Source organism: Maniola jurtina, chromosome Z (assembly GCF_905333055.1).
Source record: "Maniola jurtina chromosome Z, ilManJurt1.1, whole genome shotgun sequence".
Lineage (NCBI taxonomy): Eukaryota > Metazoa > Arthropoda > Insecta > Lepidoptera > Nymphalidae > Maniola > Maniola jurtina.
The window spans coordinates 6643118-6665644 of NC_060058.1; the positions used below are offsets into that span (position 1 = coordinate 6643118).

Below are 22527 nucleotides of genomic sequence, written 5' to 3' on the forward strand. Positions count from 1 at the left end.
AAAAGTTCAAAAAGTGATATTTTACTAAGGTTACAAATTATTGGGCAATGTTTTCTCTCACAATTATTGTGATAAAATGTATGGCTAGTGGTTATAAGAAAATCCTAGCTATGATTGTTAGATAATATAATGTTATCTCTGAGCATATACACAGATGAATCGCTTGTACAAGGGTATAATATACTATATTATATGGGGATTGAGATCTACGTGTTTAATTGTTAACAGACCGCCGCCCGCGCTCTACACGCATGTAGTTTGTAGGCTCTTTCAGACTCACTTCGAACTTGAGCTTCCTCAAGCACCGGACGACAGTGCGTGCAGTAGGATCTACAATTACAGATCTACAATAACAGAAAAATGGTTCACAAAAAGAAAAAACCTCAGTAAGTCTCATAAATAAATAAAAGCATTGTATATGTGTAATAATAATTTAGTTGTTAATTGTTAATTTTGTTTCACAAAATGTGCTATGCGAATTACTTTAAAAAAAATAACTTCTTTAGATGGGTAGGCATATTCTTTTTGCGAAATATAATCCAATTAATAAAGTTGATATTTTAACAATAATTTCATTTTTATATATCCATTGTAAGATTATTCCATTTGCTTGGAAATTTTAATTCATTATTTTTTTATTTATTATTTAGTTCACCTACAATTTACGAGTACATATTTCTATCCCTAGGTAGGTAGGTCCACATGCTAATCAATCAAATAACAAACTTTTCTTTTTTTATTAAACACACCCAAACTGAATAAACAAAGAGTATTTTACACAATGTAATGCCGGAAAACTTACCGGAATATTTCTGATTATTTGAGTAAAGCGCAGTTTCAATCTTATACCTATACAAAAATCGGGAAAGTGCGAGTTACATTCGCCCACCAAGAATCCGTACCTTGGGAGGATACGTGTAGCTAAATATTTTGTGGCTTAAATTATCCCCAACTACAAGTATAAGCTTGTAATCGTAAATTTTAATGTACCTACTACTTAACTACAAAATAGTTTTCAGATTTTTCGCTTTACTTGAGCTATGAGACATTGCTTCCTGCCAAATTTCATGATTCTAGATCAATGGGAAGTGCCCTATACATTTTGACGGTTTCCTTAATGGGTCTTGACAGACAGATATACAACGAAGTTATCCTGTAAGAATCCCTTTTTACTTTTGAGGTACGGAACCCTAAAAATTAATTTTTGGCTGCTTACCCGTCCGTTAACCTATGCGTTTACGCATCGTTCATACAATTGAGCCGAATCTTTGAACAGTTGTTGTTAGTACTTGCGTGAAGGTTTTTACTGTACCATCAAAGTACAATAGGTGTACAAGACGCATTGCAATGCAAAATTGTGACAAGGTGCAACGACATGAAAATTATGTAGTCACAGTTTATTGACTTATTTAACAAATAAATTGTTGAATATATTATATCAGCGAATTATTATAAGCAGATTAGGAAAAATATACCTGTGTCATCAGCTAAGTAGGTATTCATATACAATTTTAATTAGCTCTTCTTAGGTAATTACCTTAAAAATTGATTTGTGAATTGTTGCAGGAAGGAACGGGAAGATACACCAGAACCAGAAAATGTATCATATTTTCAAATCGTAAGTTAATAGATATTGCTTATTAATTAAACATATAGTGGACCCCCGGTAATCCGATAAAGGTTTTGCGGCAGTGTTGAACTATCAAGTGTATCGGATTATAGAGTACTGCCTAAGACCCTCCATAGTCCGGATTTTTTTATAAAAGAGTGTGAAAGAATAAATGAATGCATGAATAAACATTTATTTACACAACATTTCACACCACAAAATTAATACAAAAAAACACATACAAAGCTAAACAAATTATAGACAGGTAGGTACAATTATAATTGTAAATATAAGACAACCATATTATTTATTTGCTGAATTCTATTTCATAGAAATAGACCTACTTTTATTCTTATAGAATATCAATAGGACTAAAAACCGTGATAGGCTTACGACTCCTGCGATCTGCCTCAATAAAGTCCGAAAGTCCCGCAATCAATTTTAGACTTGCCTCTACATAAGTTTAATCTATATAAATATAATCTATTAAAAGTATGCTCGGGACAAAAGCATATTATTACACAATCGAAGATTACGTAGGTATGTAAGTAAATGATAAAGGAACGTGGATTCTCTCGCAGCTCGCTCCAGCAATGCACGGGTCTCCAATTACTTTTATAATATATGGCATACTTAATATCGTAAAACGAATCTTGAAAACAGCAACCGCCGAGTTTCTTGATGGTACTTCTTGATAGGAAAAGCACTCCAAATCATAGATAGATGCCGTTGATGAGTCAAAAGTACCTACTTGTAAAAGTTTATTTGAATAAAAAATCAAAGTCAACGTCAAAGTCATTTATTCAAATTGGTAAAATAAGGCTACAAGGGTTCCAAACGCGCCCAAGTCTGAGAAGAGCCCACAACAAACTCAACTTTCTATCCTATAGTTCCGGTACGCTAAGTGGGTGGAATTGCTGGCCACGGTCGTCGGGATCTTAGCTGGACTACTGAGTGGTGGAGGCGTGTGCTACAATCTCGTGCAGTTTGGAGAACTAAGCACAGCATTCGTGGAAAGGACAGCTCAACAAGATCAATGTTCCAGTTATCTCCCTCTCACTTCAATTTTCGGAGGAGGGCGGCGGTTGTAAGTAGGCTCTGCGACCATAAAAATTGTTACCTTAATACTTATACTATGTTTTTTTCAAAAGTCAATAATTATTAAGTTTTATAATGTACTAGATGATGCCCGCGACTTTGTCTACACGGATTTAGGTTTTCTAAAACCCGAGTTGAATCCGAAATCAAAGGTTCCCCTCTTGCTATCTTTTATTAGGGATAAAAGATAGCACATCTAGCTCTATAGTATAGTCCTCGGGATGCAAGCTATCTCTGTCAAAATTTCGGGAAAATTGGTTAGCTAGATGCGCCGTGAAAAGCTCGCAGTTAGACAGACAGTTCCATTTTTGCATTCATAATATCAGTATGGATGTAGTTTATCATCCCTTACAGTTGAGGGTCTTGAGGCCTAATTGCGGGACGGCATTCAGTTAATGGGACTATTGACCCAAGTCGGTAACGGTCGTGAACTGGTAGTGGCCGATTTTGGAGATACGAATTCGGAGACTAAGTTTTCTATTAAATTATTTGACGATTCAAAAGCACTTGTAAAAATTTATTTGAATAAAAATCTATTCTATTCTATTCTATTGCATTGGTGAAAAGTTTTCGGTCTACGTTATCATCACTATATTATATACCTAAATACTTGAATGGAAATTTCATACTTTTACGAATTGTATGCGGAAGGATGCTGGAAGGACCTAATGCATTATTATCCCAAGAAAATCCCTTTCCATTAATCATATAGCGGTAGAACCTTAATTAACGTCAACTATGTGATGCCCGCGATTTCGTCCGCGTGGATTTAGATTTTTAATATCCCATGGGAACTTTTTGATTTTCCGGGATTAAAAGTAACCTATGTATGTATGTATGGGATGCAAGATATCTCTGTACCAAACTTCATCGCAACCGGTTGAACTGATGGGTCGTGAAAAGCTGGTAAACAGACAGACAGACAGATAGACGGACAGACAAACAGACAGACAGATTAGTAGGGATGGAAAGGGGTCACGACACTCAGCTATGAGGAATACGACGCAAGAAAATCCTGAACTATTGATTAATATTTTTCTCTTACATACAGATGCAATGCCTCATACGAAGAAAACATGAAGGCGCTAGTTGAGGACGGCACGTCCATGGCAATAGGAATGATCATCAGCGTAGTTGTATCCCTCGTGCTATGTATGCTGTCGGTCGCTCTAATCAGCTGGAGCGCTTTGAGACAGGTAGAGTAGACGAGATTTTTTTTTAATATAAAATAGCGAGCAAACGAATAGGAGGGTCACCTGATGTTAAGTGATTACCGCCGCCCATGAGCATATTTTATTTTGGACACACCAACGACTTCTAGAGACTAGGTACAGGCCGCCATTTGAAGCATACTGGTAGACCGTATCCTTTTTCCCAAATGTGGTGTTAGTATCTACGTAAGTAGTTTCGGAAGTCGGTTTTACGCATCCCCTGAAAGTTATAATACGAGTATAAGAAACTGTAGTTACTGTTATTGGCGTACTGCCAATCAAGATTAAGAAGTAAGATCTTCACTGCTACAGTCACGTCACATTCAGCAACGACATGCTTCAAGTCCCTTTTATTACAAAAAGTACAAACGTACGCGCGCTTTCAGTGTCTTCTGTAGTGTAGTTACGTAGTGTGTGGTAAGGCCTTTAGATTATTTTTATTATATGCCCAGTATATAACTAGAGCAGTAAAAGTTCATCCTAATGAAACCTTGTGCCAAAACGAAAAAACTTCTATAAATGGATTAACTTTATCCTTGAAAACAGATTTGCACATCATTAGATCGTTGGTTCAATAAAATAGAAAATCCTATTCCACTAATTAAACATAGATAACGGATAAGACGTAGCCATAGAAAGCTTAAGATGTAAAACGTAATGATACTAGCACATCGTTCGGAACTTTGTACTTACTGTTATTGTTGGGCTTTCCGGGAACAGTTCTGACATAGTACCATCAATGTAAGTAAATAGGTGGCGTAGTAATTATAAAATAAAAATTGTAAAATATTAAAATAACCTATTAATTAATTAATTAAGAGGTACCTCACAAAAAGAATACCTATCGGAACTCATAGTGGGAACCATTGGTTTGTCATCCTATCCAATGACCTAAGTATAACACGTGTACCTAAATTAAAAATTTATAACATCCCGACAATTAGTGAAGGTTGCAGTAACTAGAAAAGAGCTGATAACTTTCAAACGGCTGAATCGATTTTCTTGGATTATAGCTACGAACACTCTCGATCAAGCCACCTTTCAAACAAAAAACTAAATTAAAATCGGTTCATTAGTTTAGGAGCTACGATGCCACAGACAGACACACACGTCAAACTTATAACATATTTTTGGGTCGGGGGTTAATAAATTAAGAACGCCAAATAACTTAATTAAATGTAATAACATTTGAATTTGTTAATATATGCTACAAATCGTTAATTTAGTTCAAATACCTACCTACATAGAAAAAGATAGTAAAACTTATGGTTAACCTATAATAGATGTAATATTAGGTATAAAATGATAGCGAACCATCTGTAATGCTCCAAAACTAAATGCACGCTAAGTATTTTAAGCGATTTCACATGTATTTACCTACCTATAAAAGTAGGTTAAAAATATTATTTCGCGTGTACCTAGACAGAGGCTGGGAGAAACAGAAGAGTGTTTTATTGGACAAAACAAATATCCAGAGTTCAATATGATAAAAAAATTGGCCAAGTGCGAGTCAGACTCGCACACGAAAGGTTCCATACTATCGTACAAAAAATAGCACTTAAAATTTGTAAATTTTCTCAACGGCCATTTTGAAATTTTTGTTAACACATTCTGCAACTCTCTACCTAATATGGTTCAGCAGATACAGCTCGCTGACAGAACGCTGGCAGACGGAAGGACGGACGGACGGAGAGCGGTGGTTTAGTAGGTAATAGGGTTCCGTTGGCACTCTTCGGGTACGGAACCCTAAAAACATTACTTTGGTTCAGCAATCTCACCATACAGTAGGTATAATTATACTGACAGTGAAGATCTACTCGTAAATCAATAAAACACTTGATAATAAAATAATAGTTCACTATTCCCTATTAAACTAATTAAAGAAATGAATCTTCAATTAATAACTGAAATACTTGTGTTTTTTTTTTATACTTGTGTTACATTACATTAATACTATACATACCTACAGTCACGTCACATCTAAACATCGAGACAGCTTTGCTCCACTGTTTGCCTTAATTGTGACCTTGCCTCGCATTGTCCCTTAAACGGACTCTAAGTACCCAGTTCACGACAGTATGGAACTTCGAACAAAATGTCGAAGCTTCGACGCTTCGTCGTCACAGGCACACGTTCAAACGTTAGTACACTTGACGTAGCCCTATTTTTAACCCGCGACCCACAAATAGGGGTGTTATAAGTTTGACGTGTGTATCTATCTGTGGCATCGTAGATCCTAAACTAATGAACCGATTTTAATTTAGTTTTTTTGTGTTTGAAAGGTGGCTTGATTGAGAGTGTTCTTAGCTATAATCCAAGAAAATCGGTTCAGCCGTTTCAAAGTTATCAGCTCTTTTCTAGTTACTGTAACCTTCACTTGTCGGGGTTGTTATAAATTTTTTTACACTTGTATGGTTTTACGTAACCATAGCCTAATATTTGACAAAGATCGTCGATTCAGGATCAAACCGAGAGTTCCCTCACTCTAATTCACTCTTCCTGAAAAATTCGCTTTTCCTGAAAAATTTGCTATCGATGTTATTTAAAATCAGTGCTATTGATTTGAATGGCTGGTTTATCTATACTTAGTTATAATAAAACTGTAACTGGACGATGACTGAATCCATACTTTCATAGGTACTAATATTATAATTAAGTATATAATATGTTCGTCTGTCTACTTGCTTTTCATGTTCCGTCCATGTACAGAGGTAGTTTGTATCCCGAGGACGGACTAGGCTGATTTTTGTCCCGGAAAATCAAAGAGGATCAGCTATAGTTCAGATACCAATTAAAGCTTTACTTTTAATTAGCTATGTTTTGGTTTTTCCTAGATCACCAGAATCCGAATAGTATTCCTTGAAGCAGTCCTGCGCCAAGACATGTCATGGTTTGATACCGATTCAGAATTCAATTTGGCGACTAAAATGACAGAGTAAGAAATTCTTTCATCTTCTCTTATATATAAAAATCAATGTTTGTATGTTTGTGTTCTATAGGCGGCTAAACCGCTCATCAGATTGTTATGAAACTTTGGTAGGGTGTTCTGAGGGCGCCCGAGATGGTTCCTGCATCAAAAAAACTACATATATATGGATAAAAAAATCATGTTTGTTTACGGCATTGTAACGCATGCCAAGTACAGTTAATTTAAGATAAGAAACCCGAGCGCGCTCCCCGGTGCTTTCCACACAAACGTATTTTGTTTAAATTATATTAACCAATCAAACTCGATTTTAATATTTTGTTAGCACGTTTTAGAAACAAATAGGTAGGCACTTATTTTTGACAGTGAATTTCCAAAAAATATGTAGTTTCAAAGTTTCATGTCGCTACCTACTTAAATATTTAATTTTGCTTCATTGAGTTTGATTGGTTAATATTCAAATGAGAATCAAACTTTTTGGTTTGGAAAGCGCAGCGCTGGAAAACAGAAAGTTCTTACGGGATTCTAAAAATACTTAAATCCACCTGGACAAAGTTGCTAGTATTATAATAGCAGCAGGTACCTATATAATAAAGCTGTTTAGAAAAATAAGAGATAGCTTGCAACCGAGGAAGAGGCTACTTTTTGTCCCAGAAAATGAAAGAGTTCCCACGGGATATTTTAAAAAACATTTATCCACGCACGATGCATTGATCGCATGCATTATGTACTTTGATATATAATAAGTAGAAATATATATAAATAGTGCGTATTTTCTACAGCAACATGGTGAAACTAAAAGAAGGAATGGGCGAAAAGTTAAGTGTTGTGGCGAATCTCGTTGGCACTGCTATAATATGCTTATGTCAGGCATTTCCCTTGGGCTGGGAGCTGACTCTAGCCTGCATCACAGTGGTGCCATTTTCTATTACTGCTTCTGTTATTTTGTCCAAGGTAAGCACTATCAGTATCCACCTAAATTCTCGTTGAAAAACAATAATATGCATAGACATCAAAAACCAACTATAAAAAAGAAAATTTTGCTAAGTAAGTAATGTGTTAATTTCGACACAATACCTAGTTTTAGAACTTAGAAGTGAAGAGGTCGATGCTCTCATAATAGGTCTAACAGATATCCGTAGTCATCACTTCATATTATCGAATCAGCCATACTTATTGTGATAATAAGCAAATCGTAGATTCCATGTTTATACAGCGTAATAGGTCTTACCGCAACACCTAATTCTGTTGAGCAAATTGATCAATTAAATATCAATTTTTTTTTATCAATTTTATATGAACGATAAGTACATAATATCATTGGTGCAAATAAACGGTGTTAATATATTTTTATTACTAACAATTCACAATATTAAAATGACATTGAAGCAAAGCGAACACCAATTCTTCTAATTGCCCAATCATAAAGCAAAGGTTTTATTTTTCAGTACCAAACTAAATCTTCTATTCGCGAACTAGAATCATACAGTCAAGCAGGCAAACAAGCTGAAGAAGTTCTGAAATCTATTAGGACAATAGTTGCGTTTGGCGGCGAAAGTAAAGAAGTTGACAGGTAAAAATCTCTTTTCTCCAATATGTATCTCTATATAAATCGACTTATTTTAGTAGATTTTTACACGATACCTTGTAGAAACCAAAGGGTATAATAAAATATAATAGAAACTGCATACCCCTTCTAGGTTATTCCGCTTCCATCTGAGACTGCATCATCACTTACCACCAGGAAATTCAGTTCGAAAATATAGTTTAACTTATTGATGACGAAAAATGATCAACGCCCGCTAATCCCGTGGCTCTGTCATTAATTGTATGGGAATACCTAACAGAGAGAGCCTTGGATAGAGTTATAGTACTAGTTATGAATTCTTAAAATGGAAGGAAATGCAATTTTAGGAAGTCTTATACTACTCGTACTAGCTCTCTTAAAAAGCTTTAACAGGGCTCTCTTCGTCACTCGTTTCATACAATCGTAGTTCCAATTTCATTTGAATACTAAGCAACCAAAGTCCATGAAATTTTGCAGACATATTCTAGAAACTAATATCTGTGTCTGTGGTGTTTTAGATTTTTCTAAAAATATGTAGTTTTAAAATTACAGGGGCTCAAAGATTTGTATGAAAATTTTTAAGACCGCGTAACTTTGAAACCGAATATTTTAACAGAAATCTGGAAAACCACAGACATAGATATTAGTTTCTAGAATATGTCTGCAAAATTTCATGGACTTTGGTTGCTTAATATTCAAATGTAATTGGAACTACGATTGTATGAAACGAGTGACGGAGAGAGCCCTCTTAATATTATTATCTATGTCTTTCTTACCTTAACCGTTTTGCGGCGAAGATTAATTGATGCGATCACTGCCACCATTGGCACTTAAAACTTAGGTGCGTAATTGCTGCAGATAAAAAACTGAAGTTCTAAACTTCGCAGTCTAGTAACAGATGAAAATATCAGGTTAATTTTAAGACAAATCACACTTCACACGATTGTATGAAACGAGTGACGGAGAGAGCCCTCTTAATATTATTATCTATGTCTTTCTTACCTTAACCGTTTTGCGGCGAAGATTAATTGATGCGATCACTGCCACCATTGGCACTTAAAACTTAGGTGCGTAATTGCTGCAGATAAAAAACTGAAGTTCTAAACTTCGCAGTCTAGTAACAGATGAAAATATCAGGTTAATTTTGAGACAAATCACACTTCACACTAATATTATTAAGGCGAAAGTTTGTGTGTGTGTGTGTGCGTATGTTTGTTACTCCTTCACGCAAAAACTACTGGACGGATTTGGCTGAAATTTGGAGTGGAGATAGATAATATCCTGAATTAGCACATAAACTACTTTTTATCCCGGAAAATCAAAGCGCTCCCACTGGATTTCGATAAACCTAAATACACGCGGACGAAGTCACGGGGCGGGCGTCAGCTAGTAACATATATAGCAAAAAGTTTTCACACATTTTTTCGTTCTTAACAGATACCGGCGTCTCTTAGAGCCTGCAGAACGTTATGGCAAGAAACGTGGTCTATATACTGGACTAGGCACAGGATTTAATTGGATTCTTACGTACTCGCTCAATGCAATTGGTCTCACATACGGCACGAGACTCGTTCTCGCCGACATGGATAAGCCGACGGATGAAAAAAAGTACCTTGTTGGAATTTTATTCAGTGTTAGTAATTTTTTTTACAATGAACCATATCTAAATATGGCAAAAAACTTACAGGAACATTATTTGCCAGTTAAAACATCCTACAACTATTTTTTGTGCTAAGTGAAACGTCTTCTATAACAACTACTTCTGTTATTGACGTTATTGTATTCGTAACTTCACTTTAAAATATGGATAAGATGTAAGTATTTTTAATACTTATTACTTAATCCATAATATAATAGAGTAGATATTAGTTATTACTATGCGTGTTTATTTGGATTCCAGCCAACGATAATATTATAAGCAACAAAATATTAATGTACATGCCCCTTTCCAGATCTTATTTAGCGTTTACATGGCTACCCAATCAATCACCCTCTGCGTACCTCACGCAGAAATATTCGCTTCAGCCCGCGGTGCAGCCGCCAGTATATTCAAAATGCTTGATAGAAAACCCACTATCGACTCACTCGAACGTACTGGAGTTTCACCGAGACGAGTCTTAGGAGATATCGCATTAGAAGACGTACACTTTAGCTATCCATCGAGGCCGAATGTAAAGGTACATGGACCTTTGATTCTATTGAATTCGAGGTTTTCTATATTACACATTATTACGAGATATAATAGTATTAGTTGAAAATTTTAGGTGCTTCAAGGGTTTTCAATACACATAAAAGCTGGAGAATGTGTCGCACTTGTAGGATCCTCCGGTTGTGGCAAATCTACTATACTACAGTTACTGCAAAGATTATATGACCCTCTCCATGGCACTGTAAAACTGGATGGTAGAAATCTTAAAAACTTAAATTTGGGTTGGCTCAGATCTTCGTTGGGTAAGAGCACATAATTATATTATTTTTTTGACCAGTGTCAATAATATACGAGTAGAACTTCGTCTGTGGTGGAGTTTGCTGGCGCCTGTGCGGTGCTTTTTTGGAGTGTTTTTTTGTGAGAAGTGACCTGTTTTTGTGTTCTGCTGGTGTTTATTGGTGGTGGAACTGACTGGGAAGCGCTCTAAAGGGGTGCCGCGTGTATGTCGGTGGGCACCGGCACAGACGAAGACCATACTTATACATATAGTTTCCCTAACTTGTAAATAACTACAAACTTGACATTGGCTAATAATAATTAAAGCCAGACGAGAGAGAAAAAAAATATACGAATATAAGAGACGGGACGCCTTGTCTTGCGAAAATTAACAAAAACGCGAGGGAGTGTTTTTTAACTTCTGTACATGACTGGTTTACTAATTTGGCTAAAGTTTGAGACTTCATAATAATTGGTGAGTGATTTTCAGGTGTGGTAGGTCAAGAGCCTGTGCTGTTCCGAGGGACAATTCATGAAAACATTGCCATAGGGAGCCCTGAAGCCACTCGGGAGGATGTGCAGAGGGTTGCAGATATGGCGTATGCACATGATTTCATCACACATTTGCCTAATGTTAGTATTTCAATATTGAGTAAGTATCTTGAAACTATCTGATTAGGAATAGGTTTTGGGTTTGAACTCTTTTATCGCTTTTTATCAAGTCAATGTGTTCTGGTCCTAAGAACCTACATACATTGGGCATAAATGGTCCTTTATATAAGATACGGCCTGTCCTAGTTTTCTGGTCAGGGTTCCAATGTATTATGATGTACCTAGTACATACTGTGTTTTACTAATAAATATTTGCTAATTTCTAACTTACATAATTGTACTTACAGGGCTACGACACAATGATTGGTGAGCGAGGTACCTCCCTCTCTGGTGGTCAAAAACAGCGTATAGCTATTGCGCGTTCCTTACTGCGCGAGCCAGCTGTGCTCTTGCTGGACGAGGCTACATCAGCTCTTGATCCACATTCAGAGCGACAAGTGCAAGCTGCTTTAGACAGAGCGAGTGTGGGACGCACTACACTTATGGTGTCTCACAGGTTAGTCAAAAAAAATATTGAAAAGATACATTGAAGACAGCTAGGGAAAAGATTTACTTCGGACATAGCTCACGCCACAGGGAAAGTACAAAAAAGTCAATTGTTGGCCACGTAAAGGGTATAAGACCACAAGGTAGATCTCTGACCCGGTGGTGCAGTGGTTTGACTAAGCCACTGGCCAATAGGCTTCGGAAAGGAGATTAAACACACCACCAGATTACTCGATTACTCGCTCTGATAGAAATTACGGTTCCAAAATATACTATAAACGGAGATATCTCATATAAACTCGTATTAATATTAAGAACTATCAATGATACTGATATAATTTTTTTATATCAGTTATATATATATTTTTTATATACTGATTAATTTTATATTTAAGGTTATCTACAATCGTAAATGCTGACCGTATTATTTGTATGGACCAAGGGACGATAGTGGAACAAGGAACGCATGAAGAACTTATGAAAACTAAAGGTATGTAACTTATCTTTATTAAATTATTTCTTCAATATATAAAGGGACATAATAGGTCATCCGAAAAACAAATAATTTGGTGACTGTTCCACTACATCATTGTATTGCAAATTCAGCATTTGTCGATCAAAAAGCGTCATAAGTACCCAATTTGAATAAATGATTTGACTTTTGACATAGCGATGGTTTTCGCACAACAAATCCCTTGAAGAAAGCACCGAGAAACCCTAGTAAGTAAGTATACTATAATATGTTCGTCTGGATGTGCTTTTTACTTAGAAGCTTCTTTGAGAGATACTAATTTTTGATGAATACTTGAGTAAAATGGGTACTTTGTTGTTGTACATGTAGGTACATGTAGTTGTTGACTGTAAAAATGATAATATACAAATTGCAGGTTTCTATTATAAACTTGTGACTACTGGCAATGAAAATAAGGAACCGGATGTCATAGAAACTTTACCTGAAGAAGAAAACGATAACGCAGAAGGCGGTGAACTGACGGTCATATCGAGAGTAGAGGTTAAACGAAGATCTACTAGAAGATTGGTCAGGCATCATTCGGTAAAAAGAGGTGAATGATTAATAATAATAATTATACCATAGAAACAGAGAATGAGTAGTATGAAAATCGATTAAGGTCGAGTCGGACTCGTACACAAAGGGTTCTGTACCGTCGTACAAGAAATAACACTTTTTAACTATCGTGGCAGCCTTTTGTAATATTTATTATTTGTTGTTAAAGCGGCAATAGAAATACTCCAACTCTCTATCTATTACGGCTCACGAGATACAACCCGTTGACAGACACACGGACGGACGAACAGATAACCCTTTCGGGTCGGACCCTAAAAACATAATACCTAAGTAATATTCTGCCAATCAAATTCAAAATTTATCGATGGTCAATTGCAACATGAGGCGACATTCTAAAATAACGCAATTATAGTATTCCCAATGGCTTTATACAAAACTGTCTTAGAGCTAAAAAAAATTGAAGAGTCATTTTACCGCGATTAATAGCCTCATCGGGTATCAGGCTGACTCAGTGTTTGCGCAGCGGATCAGCCTGGCTGTCCAGCGCGGAAATACAGCCAGTAGTATTCTTGGCAATAATCCACGCGGGCATAATTTGTATAGTAATTAGATATGGCTAGCTTTAAGTTTTCACACTAATATTATAAAGGCGAAATTTGTATGTGTGTATGTGTGTGTGTGTGTGTGTGTGTGTATGTTTGTTACTCCTTCACGCAAAAACTACTGGACGGATTTGGCTGAAATTCAGAATGGAGATAGATAATATCCTGGATTAGCACATAGGCTACTTTTTATCCCGGAAAACCAAAGAGTTCCCACGGGATTTCAAAAAACCTAAATCCACGCGGACGAAGTCGCGGGCGTCAGCTAGTATTCTAATATTTTCAAACAGGAAGATAATTTTTTCAGAATCCCACGATTGGATGACACCGAGAGGTTCTATCACATCGGTGATGTCTGCTGGGCTACAAAACTTCGTTTACAACGCAGACTACGACTCAGATGAGGAAAAAGATGACGAGGTAGGTCCTATGTTTTTATTGCCCTGAAAACCCCTTGGTGTTTGTAATTCAGGGTCCTTGAATATCCTTATTTTAAAAATTTATGATACACATGTTACCTACCTACATTATTAATTGGTTTTTACTAAATTGCCCTCGTGACGCCGATGCAAAAGTTGGCGAATTTTTGTCCTGAACGTTCACCACATAAAAGGGAATTCCTGTTTGGTTTGGGGTTATAATCTCTGTGTCGACAAAAAATTGCGATTGCGGTTTATCGAAAAATTAGTTAATAGGATTGAAAATAAAAATACTAATTAAACAAAATAAGTAATTTTGGCAACAAATATTTGATAATAGAATTTTTGTCCCCAGGACGTGAAACCAGTTAGTGATTGGCAACTCCTAAAGCTAAATGCACCAGAATGGCCTTTCATAGTCGTAGGTTCCATCGCTGCCTTCATTCAAGGTTCTTGTTTCCCGGTGTTCGCTTTGCTCTTCGGATACACAGCAGGGGTATGTTTTTATTAAATAAATTCTCCATTAGGCACTTGTTCACTCAGTTTTCTGACATGTGCCTTTGAATCAGAAGAGGTAGTGATCAATGAAAACTTGCGCCATCGTCGGCAACATCGCAAGTCTTGAATCAAAAATCAATAATATTACACTTTTCTTTAAAGATCACGTGGTTATTTACTATAATTACATAATATTACTATAAATACATGACTTATTCCGCGTCTTATTTCAGATATTTGTGTTGGAAAACCGTAGCGACATCATATACCAAGCGGACTTCTACTCTGGCATGTTCCTAGTTGTAGCAGCAGTTGCTGGATTGTCTATGTTCCTTCAAAGCACGACATTTACAAACGCTGGTCTCAAGATGACTACAAGACTTCGACAACAGTATTTCTCTGCTTTACTCAGTCAAGTAAGCAAACCAAATGCTTTACTCAGTCAAGTAAACAAATGTGTTTTGCCTTTTAAATGTCTACACTACTGATTAGTTGCCAACGCAGCAAATCAGTAGTAGGAGTAGGTGTAGCAATAAAATCTTATCATACAGCGAATATCGCAATTTTTGAAACCAGCGGTAATTTTGCTACAGTAGTACATTTTATTAAATAGCAGAAAAGTACAGTATGACCACGATAATCGCATAACTCTGATTAGCTGATGCTCTCTCACTATTGGCTGGGATGTAGAGTTGCAGTAATAATACCATAAATTCAGTCAAATACAACAATAGTTAGAAACAGATTGGGAAAGGCCTAATGGCCATAACTTATGATGATAACAAGAGCGGGCAAGCGAGATTTCAACGTATATTTTTTTTTAGGAAATCGGCTTTTTCGACAAAGATACTAACACAGTAGGAGCATTGTGCGCTCGACTTAGTGGCGACGCAGCTGAAGTACAAGGAGCGACTGGTCTGAGGATAGGTCTCATCCTGCAGGGCACCAGCTCTGTCGTAGTAGGCTTTATCATGGCCGTTTGCTACAACTGGAAATTGACTCTTGTCGGCACTGCCTTTCTGCCTTTGGTAAGTTAACAGATCTATGGCATTTTCCTCATTCAAATTTAAATGGTTAAAAACCTTTCTAAATTCTAACATGTGCTTAACTAAGTTCTTGTAGGTAGCTAATAGTTGTACCTATAGTTTGAATATTTGTGGTATTAATAACATCCCATTAACAGAGCAATGTAATGTTATTACATTTTATGTTTGTTACAGATGGTTGGAAGTATCTGGCTAGAAGGAATCGTTTCACAAAAATCGCAATCCGATGAACGAAGCGCCATGGAGTCCGCGACATCGATTGCCACCGAAGCTGTCGTCAGCATTAAAACTGTGCAAAGCTTAGGTAAATGTTTACCTATTAACACAGATCAAGTCGAAACCCATACTAATATTATAAATGCGAAAGTGTGTCTGTCTGTCTGTCTGTATGTCTGTCTGTCTGCTACGTTTTCATGGCCCAACCGCTGAACCGATTTTAATGAAAGGTACAGACTTGGGGTACATCTCGGGGAAGGACATAGGCAACTTTTTATTCTGGAAAAATCGAAGAGTTCCTACAGGATTAAAAAAACCGAAATCCACGCGGACGAAGTCGCGGGCATCATCTAGTTAGAAATAATTTGGAAATAATAATACCTACCTTGCTGAGAGATATACAAACTCCTCTCCAATAAAAATCATTTCAGGCGTTGAAGAGGTATTCCTGAAGAAGTTCAAGGAAGCCTTGGTGGTTTCATGCGCTGCTGTAGCCAAGAAGACGAGGTGGAGAGGTCTCGTACTGGGCTTGGGAGTTTATGTGCCATTTCTGTCATACTGCAGTGCCACTGTCTATGGAGCGGTGCTCGTCGCTTACGAAGGAGTTGAATACAAAGTTGTAATGCTGTAAGAAATATTTACATTGCTAAGCTAGTGACCTTATTTGATATAGGTAATTACCTACCATTTATCTACGCAGAGCTTCCCTGTTGAGTTTCACTATTATTCTCCAATGGACAACTGTTAAAGAAACCATATTATGATTTTGAAATACACATTCAGTAATGTACCACTCAAGACTAATAGCTCCAACAAATTGATGGAACACGTGGGCCAATTGACAGACGAACTAGACGAAACTACAAGGTTTCTTTATTTTAATACGGAACCCTAAAAGATGTTGATAACCACGCTGTAAACCACAAAAGTGATTGATTTTTTCCACCTCTTTTGTAGGGTTAATGAAGCACTCATGTATGGAGCGTATATGTTGGGACAGTCACTAGTTTACGCTCCGAGTTTCAACTCTGCGAAAGCTTGCGGTGCGAAGATTTTGGCGATCATCAATCGGGAGCCGAAAGTAAAAACTGAAACTGGAGTTAGAGATAGAAAAGATTGGGTGAGAAAAAGTTATTAACTTATATACTTAACTATCACTTCGTAAAAATCAAACCAGGCACAATAAGTACGTAGCATATACTTACTTATAATGCGTATAAAATGACTTCTCAGGCGTCATTTTAACTCTAAGGGGCAAATATACGATTAGGGTCAAATATATGGGTCAAAAGTACGATTTCTAATCCTTATTTTAGAAGTGGACCGTACTTTTGACTTGACAGTTGACCAATGGAGTTCAAATGGCGCTTGAGAAGTATTTTGTACGGACTATATCCGACAGGTCAGCAGTCTACAATGTTCGGCATTTTTCCCCTTAGATTTTGGTTAACTTAGAAGTTTCAGACAGGGGGTACCAGCCAGGTAGCCTCCTCGTGTGCCTGAGTGTTGCGAGTCCCTTTCGGGAAGAGCAGCGCTTGGGCCGGTGTACCCTGGTAACATGGTTAACGATTTCTCTTCATGGGATATTGTTAGTTTCGACATACCACTGTGCTCCCCCGTGGTCGGTGGTATCCGTGACGGATTTTCCTCACAAGAACAAAAAAAAGGAGTTTCAGACAGACAGACGCCGAGATGCTATTTACTTTGAACTTTGAAATAAATAACAATCAGATTAATAATTGAATTGAAATTAATAATTATACTTACTTAAGGTTTAGCTACAATGTTTAGATTATTATGTTTTCCATGCTTTATCTCTGAGGAGCACGTTATTATCTTAAAAGTGGGTACTTAAGTTCCTACGTAAACAAAAGATACAGTGATTTATATTTATAATAATTAATAAACTGAAACACGTGTTTTCTTCTGTGTACTATTATACTTAGTATCTGTTTAATATTTCCCCACCTAACTGAAACGATGCAATAATTAGTTTTTTAATGAAAGCTCATTAGGTATTTTATCAAAAAAGGTAACAGTCATTCAATATACGATCTATGAACAAATAATCAAGTAAAATATCCAAGCATTCAAAAAAATATAATGTACCTAATACATACTGACTAAAAATATTTTATAATATAACACGTTTATTAAAAATCCAATGACATAAATTAAAAAAAAAACAAATGATGTAGGTACTCACTAAGTAACTTATCTAGGTACAAAGATGGTAAAGGTCTTTTATTCTTCAATGTTCCCGCAACAGAGCAATGGATTGCCATGATTTATGCATGCATATTTAACGACCTTGAGTTAACTATGCATAGTTTGTATGCATATGCACACTCGAGCTTTCATAGATAACTTTTGTCACGGTAAATCAACGAGTTCCCACGGGATTTTATAAACCTAAATCCACTCGGATGAAGTCGCGGGCATCAGCTAGCAATCAATATACCCATTTTTTTTGACACAGACTGCCACAGGCAACTTCAGCATTAAAGACGTGGAGTTCAGCTATCCAACGCGTCCAAACCAGCGAGTGCTGAAGGGCATAGACCTGAAGGTGGATGCTGGAAAAACAGTCGCGCTAGTGGGATCTTCCGGTTGCGGCAAATCAACCATACTACAGCTGATGCAGCGGTTTTATGACCCTGACACGGGCAATATCGTGAGTTGTACCTTTTATCACACCTCGCATCATTTACTCATCAGCTTTCATGCTTTCACTACTGAATTCCTATTGGAGAGTGAGTCACGTATTAACTCCATCCCACACTGTGCTTACCGAAACGCTCCCGGGTTCTTAAATTGTGTTACTCGTAAGTATAGCGTGCGCAGATAAAAATTCTCATCATAATCTATTTTAAAAGGTTAAACTATTAGCGATACTAGGTCACCTGGTAAATAAATATACTAGTCTACTCTTTATAAGCTTTATTACTCCATTTTCTACGAAATATATGACAGGCATACTAGTACATAGGCACATATGCCACCCACCACCACTAATTGAACAAAAGAACCATAGATTTGATAGATATAGTCAATGAAAAGAACGATAAATGAATAATAATCTATAATTAAAATTCTTTTTAGACATGAGCCTTACGTTTTATGTTTTTGTCCATGGTTGTAACTATTTACTTAGGCTGTAATAATCTCAGTAAATATATAAAAGTAAAAGCTGTCTGACTGATATATTAACGCACAGCTCAAACTACTGGATAGATCGGGTTGAAATCCGGCATGCAGATAGCTATTATCACGTTAACATCCGCTAAGAAAGGATTTTCGTAAATTCTACCCCTAAGGGGATATAATAGGGGCTTGTATTTGTGTAGTCCACGCGGACGAAGTCGCGGAAATAAGCTAGTATTAATTATCTATGACCAATAAGACACTTCGACTAAAGTCCGATTGACTTAGACTTTAAGCTTCAACCAGTGACTTCAACCTATTATAGCTTCTACTTCAATTTTAATTTCGTCTTTAATTAAATAAAAATATTTATCTATATTGTATCAGAATAAATTATCTCAATGGGGCAAATATTCGGCACATTTTGGACACGACATTTGAATTTGAAAATGGACGATACCCCAACATTTGATCATAAAGCTGGCTTCAAATATACGAGGGAAAAACGCAAGATGGTGGCTAAAGAAGAAGATCTCATATCCGCGCGAATACCTCCGAAGTACAGGGACTACTGCGCTCATCATCTTCTCAACTATCAAGTGTGTCGATACAAGCATATCCCTTTCCTCTACAAGTGTCATCACGAAAAGCACGCGTATCTTGAATGTGAACATCGTGATTATGTCATTAGGATGAAGGAATTCGAAAGAGAAAGAAGGTTGAGGGAGAGGGAAATAAGGATCAAGAAAGAGTCTAGGACGTGCTAAGTCTCTCCTAAATTATGACTTTCCATGCTTACACGATTAAAATGCAGAATAATACCAAAAAACTGAAGTAAAAATTATTTGCCTGAGTATCTATGTACTATCTTAAGTATATTTCCAATAAAATAAATAAAATAGTAACTCAGTCTTTATAATCTAAGTATGATTGACTCACCCTGGCTTATGGGTGAGCTCAGGTAGGTACCTGACCATTTTTAGAAAATAGGTACCTCTAGATATTCTGAGGTATAAACTTTCTCGTGCAAATGTTCTAAATGAAGATAGATCCGGTCACATTCTTGATATCGTCGGTCCTTTTTGCTAGCGCCCTTCACTACGCTTAGCCAGATCACGGGCGTTTAAAGCAAACTGTAGAGCCACTACTCTACGAATACCTGGTTTTCCCGGGGTCTACCAGTTTTGGTAGACTAACTGTACCACACGTAAAATATTTTGTTAATAGACTACTTAGCTGTCTACCCAATCCATCTACATGAGTACCTATAGTTAGTAGCATAGTTAGTATCTATTCTTCTGTGCTATTATGCCGTATACTCTGCCTGTGTACACCTGGATTAACAGCCATCGCTTCTATAACAGCTTGACGTGCCTACTGCAGATTCAACTCACTGATAGTCAGTAACCTACTACTACTACTAGTGGTTCTCCTACGAATCCTCATTGCTTATACTTATAGGAAACTTGTTTCAGGAACTGGATCATAGGGACACTCGTTCAGCTCTCACGCTTCCACGACTCCGACGTCAATTGGGCGTGGTGCAGCAAGAGCCGGTGCTGTTCGACCGCACCATTGCCGATAACATAGCGTATGGAGACAACAATCGAAAGGTCACAACTCAAGAGATCATCGCCGCTGCTAAAGCTGCTAATATCCATAGCTTCATCGTCTCTCTTCCAAAGGTAAGCTTACAGTAGATATTTACGAATAGAAAATTAATTATTTAATCTCGATTAATTTCTAAACACAACTCTTGGCATCAAATAAAAAGAATTCTGACCTTCTGTATTAGTTCATATCTAATAATTGAATTGCAAAATCTTGTAATCCATATTGACATAGGTCACTTGTAGGGACTCCCACAGTCCACACGCCACGGCCTTACAGCGGCTCCCTGCAATATGTTTGATGTCATATTATGTCCACCTAGTGAGGGGGTTTTCCAACGTTACGCTTTCTGGTGCAAGGTCGCCACTCTAGCACCATGGGACCTACCATCTATCAATTTTTCGAACTATGTGCCTACGCATAGCTGAGCGACACCGTTGCGACCAGAATAGCCACGAAATGACCAATACGCCTGCCCAGCGCGGTCCTACCCTAGGTTTTGCCCATTATGGGCAAAACCTAGTAACAGGAAGGAAAACAAGGCCAAGGCATCTATTATCCGGCGGTCCCGCTATTCCAAATCAGCTCAGGCGATAGAAGTTATAATTAGCCATTAAGTAGGTATCATAATAATTTTGCCATTTTCTCTAGGGATATGACACGAACTTAGGAGCAAACGGTGCCCAGTTGTCCGGTGGTCAGAAGCAAAGAGTTTGTATAGCGAGAGCACTTATAAGGTCCCCACGTCTGCTGCTTCTAGACGAAGCAACTTCTGCTCTAGATGCCAACAGTGAAAGAGTAAGACTGATATTTATTTTAATCAAGACTAATGTATGTACAGTAATACGAGTTTATGGTTTTCCGAAACGGAATTCGATGTGGAGTTCTTCCGTACCTACATAAAAACGTAGACTAATTTTACCTACTTACTAATTTATTTACCTACATTCTGGAAGTTTGTAAATAAAAATTTATTAGCATCGCTAAGCGATATGACAGAAGTACAATATTTAAAACATTCGTATATTGTAGATACTACATTGTCCCAAATAACTGTCTCGCATGTGGGATATATTAAATAAAAGAGAATTGGTGTTACTGCCTAGTATAATTTAGATAAATAGATAATTAGGTGGGTAATAAATAGGTAACTGTTTCTAATAATTTATATTGTTTTAGGCTGTATCTGAGGCTTTGGACAAGGCGGCTAAGGGAAGAACATGTATAACAATCGCCCATCGTCTTTCCACCATTAAAGATGCAGATTTAATTTGTGTTTTAGATAAAGGTATGTAATTGAATTATTCGTACATTATGTGCTATCATAAACCTTGATACGGGTGAAGTTTCTATAACCTTATTGCTTAATTATCAATCCTTTTCTATATGACCACTATAATAGGTAAACCTACTCATTGAATTCAATTCATCAAGCCCTAAAACGCGGTATAAGGAAAGTACCTAATGATGCAGTCTAAGATTGATGCAGGCTAAACTATCAGTTTTTATTAAAACCGTACCCCTATCGATCACTACACAGCATAGTACCGCATGGCGGTACGACTTTGCCGGTAGTGTGGTAACTAGCCACGGCGGAAACCTCCCACCAGACAGTCCTTGTTGAGAATCGAACCCGGGGCCTCCCACTTGTAAGACCACAGCGCACATCATTTCACCAAAGAGGTCATCAAAAGTCAAATCGGAAGTCCAGACTACGCTGGCTACCATGCTGGCTACATTATCTGGGCATGGTTATTGCAGTATGGCTATTGTGTAATTACACTACCATCAGATAAAATACAAAGCATTATATGAATGAGATTTGTACACCGACTTGAATAAGAGTTGATAACATTAATCGGCTGATTTTCTTCAAACTTAAAAAAGTTGAATGCACCGACTGCATTTTTGATAATGAATGTCATTTGTTTTAAGGTAAAATCGTCGAGCAGGGTACGCATACTGAACTTATCAACGCAAAGGGCTACTATTGGCGGATGAGTAAAGGACAAAATATGGCTTAGGAATAT

The 22527-nt window shown here is 37.1% G+C and overlaps 1 protein-coding gene across 2 annotated transcripts; it reads left to right on the plus strand.

Moving 5' to 3' along the window:
- The first annotated feature begins 208 nt into the window (after positions 1–208).
- LOC123880107 (multidrug resistance protein homolog 49-like) lies at positions 209–22527 on the plus strand. 2 transcript variants are annotated; one of them, XM_045928023.1, is made up of 26 exons: positions 209–386; positions 1567–1618; positions 2500–2696; positions 3759–3903; positions 6753–6853; positions 7627–7798; positions 8293–8417; positions 9849–10044; positions 10364–10588; positions 10676–10862; positions 11327–11469; positions 11736–11944; positions 12330–12424; positions 12822–12998; positions 13871–13983; positions 14338–14478; positions 14714–14896; positions 15305–15508; positions 15701–15830; positions 16174–16369; positions 16700–16862; positions 18222–18416; positions 20362–20571; positions 21149–21295; positions 21677–21785; positions 22433–22527. In XM_045928023.1, the coding sequence occupies exons 1-26, from the start codon at positions 361–363 to the stop codon at positions 22519–22521; spliced, it is 3930 nt and encodes a 1309-aa protein (XP_045783979.1). In that variant the 5' UTR covers positions 209–360; the 3' UTR covers positions 22522–22527. The 2 variants fall into 2 exon arrangements, with proteins under 2 accessions (XP_045783979.1, XP_045783980.1); XM_045928024.1 differs by lacking the exons at positions 209–386; positions 1567–1618; positions 2500–2696; positions 3759–3903; positions 6753–6853 and adding an exon at positions 7504–7509.

Coding starts and splice junctions, on each gene's coding strand:
- LOC123880107 (XM_045928023.1), top strand. CDS start 361: ATGGTTCACAAAAAGAAAAAACCTCA. Junction 10,045..10,363: donor TTGTTGGAATTTTATTCAGT/GTTAGTAATTTT, acceptor GCCCCTTTCCAG/ATCTTATTTAGCGTTTACAT. Junction 11,470..11,735: donor TCATCACACATTTGCCTAAT/GTTAGTATTTCA, acceptor TTGTACTTACAG/GGCTACGACACAATGATTGG.